Raw genomic sequence first — 15373 nt, 5'->3', positions numbered from 1 at the left:
AATAAAGTACAAAAATATTTTTGGGGTTGGGATAGATCTGTATATGGTGCAGAATATGGAATGTTTCTTATGTGATTCAGTTTTTTGCGAGTTTAATAACTTTACTCACTCTGCAGGCAGTCGGCGTTCAGCAGCTCTTGGCATTTCTCATGCACTTTGACCCCGCACTCTGCGCAGCGCATACCCTGCCGGGCGATGCCCCACAGCAGACCCTCGCACTCGTAGCAGTAGGTCGGTGTAGTGGCCGTCCAGACCTCAAAATTGTGTGGCGTGGTGCAGGAGATGGGGTAGATCAGAGACTGCAGGGTCTTCTTGTACACATGGTTTTTCTGTTGGATTAAAAAAACAGAGAGATGGATGGAGGAGGTGTCGGACAGAGGTAGAGGGTGTAAGAAACGAAGCAGGATTAGAGAAGAGAGCCGTGTGAGGTTTTTTTTTATTAAGTGTGGGATGAAGTGTGAAAAAGGTGAGTAGGGACAGTTGTTAACAAGAACACAACAAGACAATCGAAAGGACAGTGGATGACACAAATTCAACGAACAATAAAAAGAGAATGAATTAATAACTCTCTGTGTAGCAATGAATTAAATGAAGATTAGGCACAAATTGGTATTCTTGTGATTTGGCGCCCCTACGGTCTCAGAGAAAGATACACTACTGTGGCTGTACATAAATACAGCCACAGTAGTGTATCTTTCTCTGAGACCGTAGGGAAAGATACACTACTGTGGCTGTACATAAATACAAATTGTGCAAACTTACACTGTCCTGACATGTCTGTCTCACAGCTAACAGGAAAACAATGACAGTCTGACAGCAGAGTGTACATCCCCGCCTGTTATTTATGAAAGATTACACTATAGGCTGCAGCCTTATTGGTATGATCCCCATCTCTCAGAGTCATATGGACTGCTGTACATGTGAATTTGAAGAGAAGCTAAAGGATCTCAAAGGCTCAAATATGACATCAGAAGCCAAAAAAGTCATAGCGTAGGGTAATATTACAGGATTTAACATGACTGACTCTTCATAGTTCTACTTACTGTAATATTGGAAATGAACACTAACATAAAAATAATAAAAAAGAATGAGAACGTTTTAGGTTTGCTGCAATAGTTTTCTGCCCATAGATATGGTTTGCTTAGTGTTTGAATATGACTGATGGCATCCAGAAAAACAAAAAAACTCTTTGAGACAGGGATAACACCAATAAGGTGACAGCCCCAATCTTTTACAAACATCACATTATCCAACACATTCTCACTCCGACCTCGTCGTCACGTATGGACTTTGCACGTCCACATACGACATACAAGGTACCCTGGGTGTGTTGGTTGTTGACGTTCTGGGACACTGTGTCAAGTTCTGCCTGTTACATGCATTGTCTTCATTCAACATACACTTCCATTTTCATGAGAAATTTAATGTTTACATACAGTCTCTTTCAAAATAAATGTACTACTTTGGTACAACACCGCAAATTGACTTTTTTTCCTTCAACAACAAACACACGTGGTTGGGTTTGCGCAGATGTGAGAATGACAGAGGCGCCATTCTTCCTGTTACAAGTCAGTGTACCATCTAAATGATTTTGAAGCTATAGTTTATATTTGCTAAAACTGTCACTATATTCTGAATGAAGTACATGAGACAGAAAACGATCATGTCTCTCCTCTTCTTCCTTCTAGAATCTGCCACAGCACACCAAAAACAACCAATCAGAGTCGAGGAGTTCCTAACGCAGCTGTTAATTCATGTAAACCACTGCTTGTGAAAACTCAAACTGTTACACTAGGCAGTGCTGAGCAAATATGAATCAAGATTCTGCTACTGCATTGTCTATTTCTCACCTCAGATGTTTTCAGAAGCATACTTGAGTGTACTTTTCTAGCTGTAAAATGAGAAAGTTTGTGACCCAGCCGCCATTTTGGATACAGTTGACTGAAGTACAAAGCCCAATCCACCAACACAATCAACCTTCTCATTTTACAGCTAAACAGTACACTAAAATATGTTTCTAAAATCATTTGAGACAGTGCAGTAATAGAATCCTGATTCACATTTGATCAGCGTTGCCTAGTTTGACCGTTTGGGCAAAGTTCATGAGCAGTGATTGACATGATTGACAGCTGTGTTTGAGACTCCTCAGCTCTGATTGGTGGATTTTGTTCACATGTTGTAAGGCTATTAGAAGCACTACAACGCAATGGAGTAGGGAAAGGAATATGTGTTGGTAAAATTAACAAAAGGGTAATTTCGGCGGCTTCTGTAAAAAATAATATAAAAATGTGGTTATGTACGACAGTGCCAATTTGAGTTTTAATAATGCTTGGCTTCTTTATTGATAAAGTAAACTCTGCTGTTGCCCAGCGTAGGAAGAATGTGGGAGGAGGTGAACACATCTCCACAGAATGAGAGGACACCTTGACTAGAAGCCCAGCTAGATTTGGTAAAAAAAGAACTTGTATGGGGGGGGGGGGTGAGTCATTATTATCAGGATTATTAGTATTTTCTTCATCATGGTAATAATTGCAAATCTGTGGTAATGAACATAGGGGAGATTTGCATGAGAAAACTTTCCTTCTGTTGTCAGTTTCACTGCTGTCATCTCTGCCTCTGTGTTCACTCAATCTTGTTCTAACTGCTTTGAGTTTTATTGATCCGACCTATGTTGCTACGATTCTTGTGCTTTTTGACTTTTTGGTTCTGTGCTTTTACCTGATAATATTTCCTCTCATTTACTTCCTTGTCCCTGTAAAGCATCCTGTTGCATCCTTTATAGATCACACCACTATGGCTACATACTGTCCTGTTGCTATTGCCAGTGTTATGACTAAAAACATATAGATGATGAGTGGATGGCTAAGTCTGGCATCATATTTGCTCACATTTTCCATGTTTTTCACAGGTTGTCAACTTGAGTATATCTGCTCAGTGTCTGTATTCATGAGCCAGGAAAAAAAGTCACACATTTCTCTACATATGCTTCTTCCATCTGTCAGTGGGATCTAATTATAGAACAGCTAACATTGAGCATACAGTATACACACTTAACATTTTCCTGTACTCTGTATGAGCAACAACCTTCTGTACATCTGGTAAGGTCAGTAACTTACAAGGCACATACACTCACCAGCCACTTTATTAGGTACACCTGTTCAACTGCTCATTAACGCATATAGCTAATCAGCCAATCATGTGGCAGCAACTCAATGCATTTAGGCATGTAGACGTGGTCAAGACAACCTGCTGAAGTTCAAACTGAGCATCAGAATGGAGAAGAAAGGTGATTTAAGTGACTTTGAACGTGACATGGTTGTTGAATCAGAATTTGGCGTCATGGATCCATCCTGCCTTGTATCAACGGTTCAGGCTGCTGCTGCTGGTGGTGTAATGGTGTGGGGGAGATTTTCTTAGTACCAACTGAGCCTGGTTTAAACACCACAGCCTACCTGAGTATTGTTGCTGACCGTGTCCATCCCTTTATGACCACAGTGTACCCATCTTCTAATGGCTACTTCCAGCAGGATAACGCACCATGTCACAAAGCTCAAATAATCTCAAACTGGTTTCTTGAACATGACAATGAGTTCACTGTACTCCAATGGCCTCCACAGTCACAAGATCTCAGTCCAATAGAGCACCTTTGGGATGTGGTGGAACGGGAGATTCCAACCTGGTACTAGCAAGGTGTACCTCATAAAGTGGCCAGTGTAGGTATGTTTGTGTAAGTAAGTAAGTAAGGAGCTTAATTTAAACGCTCTGAAATACACTCGTAACAATAATAATTATGCAATTTATTCTATTGCCGCCTTTCAAAGCACTTAATGACACCTTTCAAGACACAGTTAAAAACAAATAAGCAGAAATGTATCCACAGATCATAAATTCAACTAAAGCAGTATTATACACTAATAAGTAAATAAAATAACTAACTACAAAAACTACGAATATATTCTGCATTATGAAGTCATCATCGCTGCTAAATTTGATGTGTGTCACCATCTGAGTCAACATCAGACTGAATATGCCAGCGAGAGCAAATACAGATATCTTATAATAAATACCAGAACCACATTAACCTTTCCAATGTAAACATGCAAACTATCAACACAAATATTAAAAGGTATTAAAACTTGATTTTGACACAGAACCCCCTCTGCAAGACAGTGTATGAAGATTAGTTACAAATGCAGGAGTTGCTTTAATACCATTTAAGTTTTATTAATCAATCAAATCATAATGAATCTGGGGCCTTCAGGGCCTCTGAGGGTTTGAGGCCCCAGGACAGTTTCCCACTTTAAAGGGCAGGTCCATTCATTTTGAGGGGTATTTGTTAAGGTTTAAATCATTCCGCAGCTTCCCAGTTGTGTTTTTTATGTATTCAAATCCAAAAGTTCAAATTTAGTTTGAAATACGTATGTTTTTGTATCAAAATGCTGTTTTCCTAAGTAGGTTTCTACATGATGACACTGCTATGTATAAACCCTGTCATCCTCATAATGTGCCTCTTTGTGACTGAGCCAAGTCTTCTTTGGGGTTTGTATGTTACCAATCTTTTAACTCAAGGCTGTTCTCATGCACTGTTCGTATGTTTCCTTTTGACAAGTAATGTGCCAAAATTTGTACATATCTCACGTAATCATGCAACAGCAATTTGCGTTTAACCCACACACTCAGGAAGGCTGTGATTGTGTAACCAATGCGCTGACAGGAGTAAAGAAGGACATGCTCAGGTAGGAGGCAGGTTGGGGTGGTGGATGTTTCACAAAACACAGGACTTTCCCCAGGAGACTGGTGTTCATGACACAGTCATTTAAGGTACGTCCTTTTATGTTTCTTTTTCTAAAGCTAGCCACTGTATCTTTATATTTATTACTTAACTTTACGTTAAGGATGTAATGTCATTCATGGAGTGCTAATTTGTAGCATATCATCCAAACCGTCGTCTGAGGATATGCTGCTAAATTTGCTATAACTAGCATGAAAGCTAAGAATTGTAGTGCTGTGAATGTCACATTAATTCGGATCCAAAAGTCACACAATAACGCAAACAAAACTAACCAGTCGATGCAGTAACAGACCCGCAACTCCTGTGTTCTGTGAGGTAAAATTATTGTGTTTGTCAATGGAGTCTGGCAGCTTTGAAGAGAGCGATTTAACGGCTTCCCCGTGAGAAAGTGCTGTCTGATGGCAAGGTAAGGTGATGAAAATATTACACCTCGTATAAACCCACTTCAAAAAATCTGAACTAACCTTTTCAGTTTTTTTTGTTATTATTGGCGCTCACTGTTCTAACAATCACTGCTTTTTGCTAACGGCTATGTAAGCGTTTCCATTTAAAGCCTCTGGAAAAGAACAAAGATGGACCCATACAACCTTTCATACCAGTTATTGACATTTACTGTTTGTAATATCTGTGCTTACCTGTATGTAAACAAGGTGAACCAAATATAAGGAACCTTCAGTAGTAGCTTACTCCACAGACTACAGCCTACACAGTCAAAGCAACAACTACAAAGGCTGTAAAATCAAAGAAAACCTAGAATTCTAAGTATTTGTTATTTAAGCTGTGCAGGTACATTTTTGTTTTTCAGGTCATCAACTCAACCTGTGCATGTGATAATATGTAAAGCTAGCAATGCTTAAAATTCCCTCTGAAAATCCCCCATAGAGCCACTGTTGCACATTTGAATTAAAGTACATTTAATCTGTTAACTAAAAATAAGGGACTTTGGTGAGCTGTACACTTAAAATAAGTTGCTTTTTATATTTTATTATTCACAGCATTCCCTTTTAGTGTAATTAAACTGTATAAATTACAGTCTTTTAAATCTGGTGGTTGCTTTATTCTCCACTGGTGCTGCATTCAGTGACCTACGGTACTTTACCACCTGAATAATTCATGTTTCACCTGATATAATGTAATCACCACCATGAATTGACACAGTACGGTACAGTAGGAAAGGCACAAAACAAACAATAATAAACAAACATGAAACCTCATCCAGTCAGGCAGGCCTTGCTGCTCCTAGCTCCATTAAAAACCTGAACCTGCCTCAAGTTGACTCAACAAAATTCAGAGCCTACAGTATATTGGATCGCCAACAAACAGATTAACAATACTGCTACAGCAAAATGACGGCAGGAAAACAGCTGGCGAGAAAAGTATGAGGAAGTTTGTCGGTAAATGTAAGTTAAGGTTTGTGTGGATCCCCATTAGCAGGCATCACGATGACAGCAATCTCCCCTGCAGATAACTATACAATCATAGCTTCAGCATATATATACTGTATAAATATGTGTGCGTGTGTGTGTGAGAGAGAGAGAGAAATGTGAATTTGGCCACTCACAAGCTCCTCATCTTTCAGGGAGGTCCGTGTGGCCAATGTGTGGGCGAGTCCAGCTTTCCTGGACTGTATCATAGACTGGAAACAAGAGAAAAGAGATGAGGCGTCAGTGATAAACAGCCGCGGAGAAAAAACAAAAACAAACAAGGTAAAAGAGAGAAAAGAAAAAGACAAATAAAACTTTCAGTTTCTCTGTGTGATGTCAGGCTCTTTCAACTTAGAAGGTCGTGGAATCTTGCAAGAACAATGCACATATTTGTTCTTCTGTCTCTGAACACACATTTTTGGAAACATGTCACACATCTCTCCTTTACACCCACTCATGTTTGTATGGTATTACTATATCTGTGTATCTGTCTTCACTGAATGTGTTTTACTCAAGTTTCACTCAAGCTTTTTTGGGCAACGCCACAGATCTGGATACTTCAGCTGACTTTATAGTATCCTAAATACTTCATATATTGAATTAAGAGAAACTAAAGCTCAGTTGAGAGAAGTTTTGCTTTCACAGAATAGTTCGTCATTTTGGAAAATACACTTATTTAGTTCATTATTTATTGTTAATATGAAGCTGCAGCTAACAGCTCAGCACAAAGACTGAACACAGGGGGAAACAGCGAGTCTGGTTTGTATTTAAAGATAACAAAATCTGCCTATCAGCACCTCTAAAGATCACAAATCCATACAGACTTTAAAACCTCTAATTAGCTATTTTACAGGCATTTATATGTAGGGTTGGGTACCACTCACTGTCAAACTGATACCTGGGATTGGGTAGTGGTAACCAAAGGTAACCAATTTTTGTGACTTTACACCTCTGTAATATCAGAGAATAATTTATGAACAAGCTTCAGGGGTGACAGAAGACAAAAAGAAAAGAAAAATAGACCAGACACCAAAAACTATCATTTGAAGTAGCCACAGAGCTCCATGGCTGGCTTCTTGACTTCAGGGCACGTCCACCTCCTGTCTGAAGTTGATCCCAGCAGATCAGCTCCACTGCCGGCCTCTGAGCTCTGTGGCTGGTTTCATGCCTTGGGGCACTTCATGGCACTCCTGCCTCTTGCCTAAAACCAGTAGTCTAACCCAGATGTGCTCTAAGGTATAGAGATTTGGCAAAGATGGATTCAACAGTAATCAGTACTCAGTAGTACTGACCATAGACTGTACAAATAATGGATGTAGCTAACATGACATCACTCTTTGGTTTGTGAAGCCTTGAGTTGGGCATTTTGTCTGTCACCATCTTGTTTTTTGGAGACAGAAGTGACTGTGTTTGGATGAGGGGGTGGAGCTGAGTCTGACTGAGGACCTGAGGACATTGTCTGCAGACAGCCCGTTACTCAAAGCAGCCTGCACTTAATTATGCGGAACTTTAAGCCATAATAAAATGTAAACGGGTGAGTTATGTGAAAAGTCATATTTTGTACGGCTGTCATGAAGTGGGAAAGTAGCTACGGAGACTATAAATATTTTTTCTTACCAGGCTGTAAACGTTTATTATTTCTACTGTAAAATTACACATTTCAACATGGGGGTCGGTGAGGATCATGGACTGTAAAAATAATGGACGTAGCCACCATGACGTCACCCACTGGTTTGTGGACTGCCATTTTGAAGCCTTGAGTTTGGCATTTTGGCCGTCGCCATCTTGGAGTTTTGCAACCAGACATGGAATATTTGTTCGAGAGGGTGGAGCTCTGGAGGAGCGAGGGGTGGATCTGACAGAGGGAGCCAGAGGACACTACGCACACCAACCTACACCAGCAACCTGGCTGAGTGATGCATCCGGCTTTGCCGTGCTAAATCGCCGCTAACAAGGTTAGCTTCTTTTGGGGCGGCAGTAGCTCAGTCCATAGGGACTTGGGTCGGGAACCGGAGGGTCGCCTGTTCGAGTCCCCGTCCAGACCAAACTATGGAGCATGGACTGGTAGCTGAAGAGGTGCCAGTTCACCTTCCAGGCACTGCCAAGGTGCCCTTGAGCAAGGCACCGAACCCCCCAACTGCTCGGAGCGCCTGTCATGGGCCGCCCCACTCTGACATCTCTCTACTTTGTGCATGTATTGGTCCTGTTTGTGCATGTGTGTGTTCGGACCTGTGTGTAATTGACAACAGAGTGAAAAAATTGAATTTCCCCTCGGGGATTAATATATAAAATTAAATTAAAATTCCAGGTAAACTTTAGAGAGAAGTATTAAAGTAATCTCAGTGATGTTAGCTAATTGTATACATGTCTGCAACGTTATTATGGCGTATTTCACGTAACTTATCGTCTGTAAGTAAATGGTAAAGTCATAATGAGGACTGACTCATTTCTGGAGCCAGCCTCAAGTGGCCATTTAAAGAACTCTTTTTGGCACTTCCCTGTTGGCTTCAGTTTTCAGCCTGCTTTGTACTGTCACAATTTAGTCAGTACCCTTAAAAGTACCAAGTTCAGTACCCAACCACTGATATGTGATGGACTGTTTCTTGGCAGGAACCAGTAACTTTTTGGAGCTATACTTCTTGCCTGCTAAGTGGCCTTAAATGTAATGGACAAAGTGGAATGAGTCCACTCATCTAGCTCTCCGATAGAAAGCGTGTTTACCTAAATGTCAAACTGTTCTTTTAAGAAAAAACAGTAAAGCCTTTATTACAGTTTTCCTTCAACAAACTCCTAAAATATCTTGTGCCCCTCAGTGTTTTGCATAATATGTGTGGTTCTGTGGATGTGGAGTGGGATGCCAGTGTGCTGTAGCGGGATGTTTTGGACAGGATCTGGACAGCCTTTCATCATCTCCAGCATAAACAAAATACTGAAGTTGGATGTATTTTTCATCCTACAGCAGCACTTTAAAGCTGCGATACACCTTAGAAATGTCCTTCAAATAGAAGCGCGGCTCTTTTTTTAACCCAAAGAGGCGCCGCTCACAGCATCTCACCAACGCATGCTGTCAGTTATCATTAAGTTAAACTGATTACTGCCATTTATTTGCCACAGCACTCTGTGATTCATCAGCTCCTTATATATCTCTCTTTAAGAAACTGTATTTAAGTGACATGCAGGGAGTTGATGGTGGGTGTATTTGGTTTGGTTTAATTTATTTTACATTACAAGGAGGACATCAAGCCACACATAACTTATCAAGGATAACAGAATGAGGTGTCGTTGATGTGGAGATAGCAAATATGCAGCAGTTCTGGTGAGTGCTGTGGTGTGCAGCATGTTAACAGGACTACACAGATTATCAAACATACCACAGATCTTACTGCTTAGTGATGTGCTTCATCTCTCCGGCTATGGATCAGCAGGAATGCCTTTTTAAATATTATCTTAACAATGTTGAGGCGTTTAGAGCTCCAGATATCTAATACCTCGACAGTGAGCTTTTCCCCATCCATTCTGACAGCTACTGCACAAGACCACAGAAGAAGACGTGCCATCACCTTGCAAGAGAAAAAGTCAAGGTGCAGCAGCTGAACAGCAGGGGTCTGAAAATATGCTGCTTTTCTGAAGCTGTCCAGCTTTGATGTTGGACAACAAAACAGTGGTGTATGTGGTCATGCAGCATGGACTGAGTGCCGTGTTAGAACAGCTTAAATCATTTGAGGTGAGAAGAAAGTCTAAAACTCACATTTGCAGGAGCAGGAGGAAATGTAATCACTGTTCTAAATTCACACGCTGGCCACAAAAGTGCTGACCACCCTGGTGTGTGTGATTGTAACATGTTGGAAAAGGAACACTCAGGGAACATAAAAACTGCTGGCTTTAATCAAAACAATATATGTTTAGTCCAAATAACCTCTGAAAAATGAAGCAGAAGTGCCAAAAAGTGCAGTTCCTTGAATGGCCACTTGAGGCTGGCTCCAAAATCAAGCCAGTCTCCATAGACCCCCATGTTGAAATGCCCAACTTTACAGCAGATATAAACATGTTTACAGCCTGGAACGAAAAACAGTTTTGATTTAGGTAGCTAATTTCAGCATTCATGACAACTGTACAGAGGGTGAATATTTACTTAACTCATCTGTTTAAATGTTATTAAGGTTTAAGGTTACGCATAATTAACTGTGTGGCCACCTTTGAGTGACGAGCCGTCTGTAGACAGTGTCTTGGGGCTCTCAGTCAGCTCCACCCCTCGCTCCTCCACAGCTCCAGCCGCTCGCTTTACTGATATATATCAATTATGATGTTTAAACAGTTTCAATATTCATCTTCCATAGTATCAATAGTTTTAATACTACTTTCTCACTGTCTCTTTTCTTCAACAGCTAATCGACACACACACACAGATGCAAAACCCGCACAGCCCCGCCCCCTGTCACGCACAGATTGGTCTTCTCGTCACTCGTCTCATCTGTGCCAGTCGCATACAGACTTTTGGAGCTTGGTGTTGTTTTGTTTTACTTGCACTTTATTGCTTTTTGAATGTGTGGCAATCTCAGAGGCTTTTGAACACGTGCCAGGGTTCCCACACAGGCATCGACAACATTTCAAAACTTTTCCAAGACTTTTCAAGAACCCATTATAAAATTTGACGACCGTATAAGACAAAAAGTAATGTATGGTATTCTTTTCTCCAAATGTTAATTATCAGCTGAAAATCAAACAGCAAACTTTTCTTGTCTCTGATAGTTGGTTATTTTTGTGACATTATGTTGAAGGATACCCACAGAAGATTACTCTAATGATTACTTTCATTACACACAACGAAATTTCATTCCGAAAATTACTTTTACAAACTTTCAGTGATTTTTACTGATTCCATGACTTTTCCATGTCTGGATTATGAAATTCCATGACTTTTCCAGGTTTTCCATGACCTTGGGAACCCTGATGTGCACTACTGCAGAAATAATACTGTTGTCATTAACATAAAGTTTTAATCACTGTTAATGTTTACTTTAGTCATTTTGCTATTATCTGCTACTAACCAGGAAAATAAAGCTCATTGTCATGTTACAGCCCTGTTATATTTATCTTTAAATACAAAAAACTAAATTGTATAACCAAAATTGAGCATAGTGTTAGTTCAGGCAGGACATGATGTCAAGCTGAGGTCATATCCCAGCTACATCAGCTGATCTCAAACAGCCCAATCAACTGGAGTCAGCTGATAGGCCACATGATTCCTTTCTATGCAACCAATCGGCGAATCTCATTCAGGGCGCCCTATTTAAACTGCTCTGGCCTGCCTACTGTTGCTGCTTCCTCTGCAAGCTGCTTTGCAACCCGCCTCCACCCCAGCTCCTCCTTTTCATGCTGTGTCTGACTTATCAACGTCATTTCTGTTTGTCATTGATGCTGCTCTGTTCTGTTCCCGGGGGTCTTTGCTGCTGCTCTCGTTGCCTCAGGCTTTCCTAGTTTACATGTGGAAGGGCAGGGAGGTGTGCTCTCTCTGCCCAAAGGCTTTCCACATAGGTGCGTGGAAGAGGCTCTCCATGAAGGCTCATGAAAAGGCAGAGAGGCCCCAGAGCAGAGCCACACCGCCAAATATAATACTGCAAATTGAAATAAAGTTTTCTTTGACAACACTGTTCATGACTGAAATGTCATTTATTCTCTGTGGCAATGAACATAGTATCATATATCAGTAATTTTCAGGGTATTATATCTAAGATCCAAATTCCAATATCATGACAACACTAGTCAATGCTCCAAAAAACAAGATGGCAACAACCAAATGCCGAACTCAAAGCTTCAAATTGGGAGTCTATATACTTGTGGGTGATGTCACCGTGGATACGTCCATTATTTTTATATATTCTATGGTTAAGTGATGCTTTACACTCCTCTGCACATTTTTTCTGTCTTTTCATGTGAGGACTTTGGATAGGACTTTGTAGGTTTTGTTGCTTTGTGGTGAGATCTTATGGCATTTTGTCCTATTTTGTTGGGTTGTTAGTTTTATCGCCAAATGTTCTTAGTCTCATCTTTATAATTTTGTGCTGATTCTTCTCCTGACTGTTTTTCTGTCTCTTCATGATTTGTTTAAGCTGAAATACTGAACTTAACAAAGTTGAACTAGACTGTCCCTGACACTTTATATCTTCTCAAACCTCACGGGTGCTTTTCTGCTCAGACTTCTGCTGTTGAGAGAGTGACCTTCACTCTGGCGGACCCACTTCAAATCAAAGGAGACAAGTTTCTTTAATCAGATGAGTCAAGTTTTCTTAGATCTCAGTGACTGAATATTCACAGTTCTAACCACTCAGATGACAGACCGCGGCCAGTGGATGTGCGTCTCAGCTTCCCTTAAGTACTTCAAAGTAAATGTGAGACTAAAGGGAGAAAGACACAAATTACCGTAACATTCATCAACATTTGTGTGTTTACAGAGGCAGGTGTCTTATTTTAAAAGGAGGAGCTGCTGACTTGCTGAATCACAGCAAGACGAACCTGTTAATTAAGACTTGTAGCTAAAAACACCAAACAGTGAAAAAGCCTCTCTGAGCATCAATCGACTGAGGGAAAGCTGAACAAGAAGGAATTGATTTTCTTGTGTTTGTCAGAAGGTTATGAAATGAACAATGTGTGCTATTTGTATGAGGGTGCATACAGTATGTGTGCACACTCATACAAACACACATAAGGAGCCTTCACACAGAGCAGTGCAAGTGCTTTGCAAGAATCAGGACCATTAGAGAGTTTGCAACAAGGTCCATCAAACAAATGGTAAAACTCAGCAGCTGAAATCTGGCTTCTCTCGTACTCACCATAGCCTGAGGGCCGACGAATGGAGGGGGCAACATGTGCAAGGAAAGAGAACAAGAAGAAAGAAAAGGTTAGAGACAAACAAACAGGTCCCCCTCTGAGAGGATCAGCAGCATTCACCTTGAATCCAGCTATTCAGTGCTTGCAAACAAATTATTACACAGCGGGTGCCGAATCTCTCCTTTGTACATTTATCCTGCATGTAGCCTGCAAGTAATCACTCCTGAAGGATCAAATTAGCTGATTGTAACATGTCAAACTCTCGTGTTACTCAGCCAGCCTGCTAACATGACTTTTCTCAGCTACTTTCAATGCTGAAGCAAATGTTAACAGGCAATTAAAGCTGAAATCGATAACCAAAGGTGACTGAGTGTGTGGTGCACGGCACTTTCAAAGGGAAACAAAAACTAACAGGGTACAAATAGACAATCCAGCGGTACAGAAAGCAACATTTTTATAGTTGGTGCATGAAACAAAATAAAAAATGAAATCCAGGATAGACAGATGAAAGATTAAACACACCGGGGGCCCATTAGTTTTAATCTATTATTCAGGAGCCATGTTTTAGACATCCACTCACAACATGAACAACCTCAAAAGTAGCTTTAAGTAGATTTTAGTTTGATTTTTGTCTGTAACAGTACGATGAGGTTTTGATCAGGTTCAAGTTTTGTGAGTAAAGTTGCTCCTAGTTGTGAATTGTTTCACTTTGTTGTTGCTTTTTTCATTAACAAATTACCAGGTAACCTGACTGTAAATATATTATATACTGAGCTGGTGGGATGTTAGGCAGTGTTGGCATTGGGGACCTGACAGGTGCAGCATGACAAACCTGTTATTTCTCAGCAGCAGCAGAGTCTGAAGAGCATCTCCACCCACAGCTAGTTAGTCATGTTTACCAACTGACGAAATGTCAATATAAAACACCAAATGAATGAAATTATCTAACGTGGTTCTCTGATTTTCAGGGTTAGTTACAACATACACAGGACTGTCTTAAATGCCAGTTTTCAAACTCTATGGTTTGACTAAAATGAACAATGACAGCAATATAGTCCACGATGAGCAGCGCTAAAATCAACCTGCGTAGTTGTCCCTCCATTGTGACATTAGAAAGTGTCACATTTATCTTGCAAGTGTACTCTTCTTCAACATTTGCTTTACTTCCTGGGTTTTTCCCACATGGAAATTCTGACCAATCAAGAGCAGCTTTCTTGTGCAAGGCATTTGATCTGGTCCTCTTGTAAATGCTGCATTCTCGGTCTGAAAGCACCCTGAGACAGACCTTGTTGTATCACAGTGCAGAAGGAAGTGTGCATCTATTCATCGGCAAGGGTTTCGTGCTTGTGACAGTGAGAGATGAAAACATTAATGGCATCCTCCTCTTCTGAGCTATAATGTTAGCTAGCTCAGTGGTGCTAGGTGAGCTAGCAGTAGATGCACACTTCCTTCTGCGTGGTGATGCAGTTGGCGGGAGTAGTTTGGTAAAAAGAAAGTAGTTCCTACATTAAACTGCTCACAACAAGGTCTGTGGATTACCTTGAGTAACTGGGTCATGATTTCTGGTAAGAGACATTGCTGTTGAGTTTTTCAAATGTACTCTTTTTTGTTGCTTTGAGCACCACAAGCCGAGTGCCATCTAGTTCCATTATATTGAAGAGAAGGCAGACATCTGTACAGACGGTATCTCCAACACTCTGCAACTCACACCAAAACAATCTAGATGGATAAATGGCACTACAAGGGACTAAGAGGGAAAATCTGTAGTTTTGATTTTGGGATGAACTGTTCCTTTAAGGTGTAAAAAAGTCAAGGCTCTGTGAAGGTCAAAATTCATGTCAGGAGTCAAATATTGAGTGATGTGCACTCACCAGTTCACTAACAAGGGGAATTGGTCTCCTCTTGCGGAGGTCTGGCATGCTGTCAATGCCAAACGGTGTGTTTCCCCTGTACACACACAAACACACACAAACAAACAAACCAAAATGCACTGATCAGTATTTAAATAAAGAAAACAAAGGTGCAAACCCCGCATCAGTTAGTCATATTCTCTCATTCTCTCTATCTGCCACTCACACACACCAAAAAGCATGTACTGACCCTGGCTTGGCCCATGGGTGCTTGCTGGGGTCACCATCTTGATCTCGACTCTGAAATAGAATGTCAAAGGTCACAGATTTAGCCATGTGAAGGCTTACAGCGTTTATTGGTTTCATGATTTCATGACTACGGAGCATGCACAAGCACAAGAGAAGAAACAAGAAGAGAAAGAAGAAAGTCAGAAGAAAAAAAACAGGAGAGAAGGAATGAAGGGAATGAACTGGGTTGG

At 40.7% G+C, this 15373-nt stretch overlaps 2 protein-coding genes across 2 annotated transcripts in view; both read right to left on the bottom strand.

Moving 5' to 3' along the window:
• Window positions 1-6550, bottom strand: part of LOC117252770 (protein unc-13 homolog B-like) — a 125112-nt gene extending 118562 nt beyond the window's left edge. The window contains exons 1-2 of the mRNA XM_078170490.1: window positions 6354-6550; window positions 110-329 (exon numbers count right to left, since the gene is read on the bottom strand). Coding sequence (XP_078026616.1) covers window positions 110-329; window positions 6354-6425 — 292 coding nt within the window. The 5' untranslated portion in view covers window positions 6426-6550. The remainder of the gene's footprint in view (window positions 1-109; window positions 330-6353) is intronic.
• An 8332-nt stretch (window positions 6551-14882) lies between these two features.
• Window positions 14883-15373, bottom strand: part of LOC144464340 (protein unc-13 homolog B-like) — a 182616-nt gene continuing 182125 nt past the window's right edge. Inside the window, exons 12-13 of the mRNA XM_078171067.1 lie at window positions 15145-15194; window positions 14883-14991 (exon numbers count right to left, since the gene is read on the bottom strand). Of these exons, the coding sequence (XP_078027193.1) occupies window positions 14883-14991; window positions 15145-15194 (159 nt within the window). The remainder of the gene's footprint in view (window positions 14992-15144; window positions 15195-15373) is intronic.

Source organism: Epinephelus lanceolatus, chromosome 9 (assembly GCF_041903045.1).
Source record: "Epinephelus lanceolatus isolate andai-2023 chromosome 9, ASM4190304v1, whole genome shotgun sequence".
In the NCBI taxonomy this organism is placed as follows: Eukaryota; Metazoa; Chordata; class Actinopteri; order Perciformes; family Serranidae; genus Epinephelus; species Epinephelus lanceolatus.
This window is presented reverse-complemented; position numbering and strand designations above follow the sequence as displayed.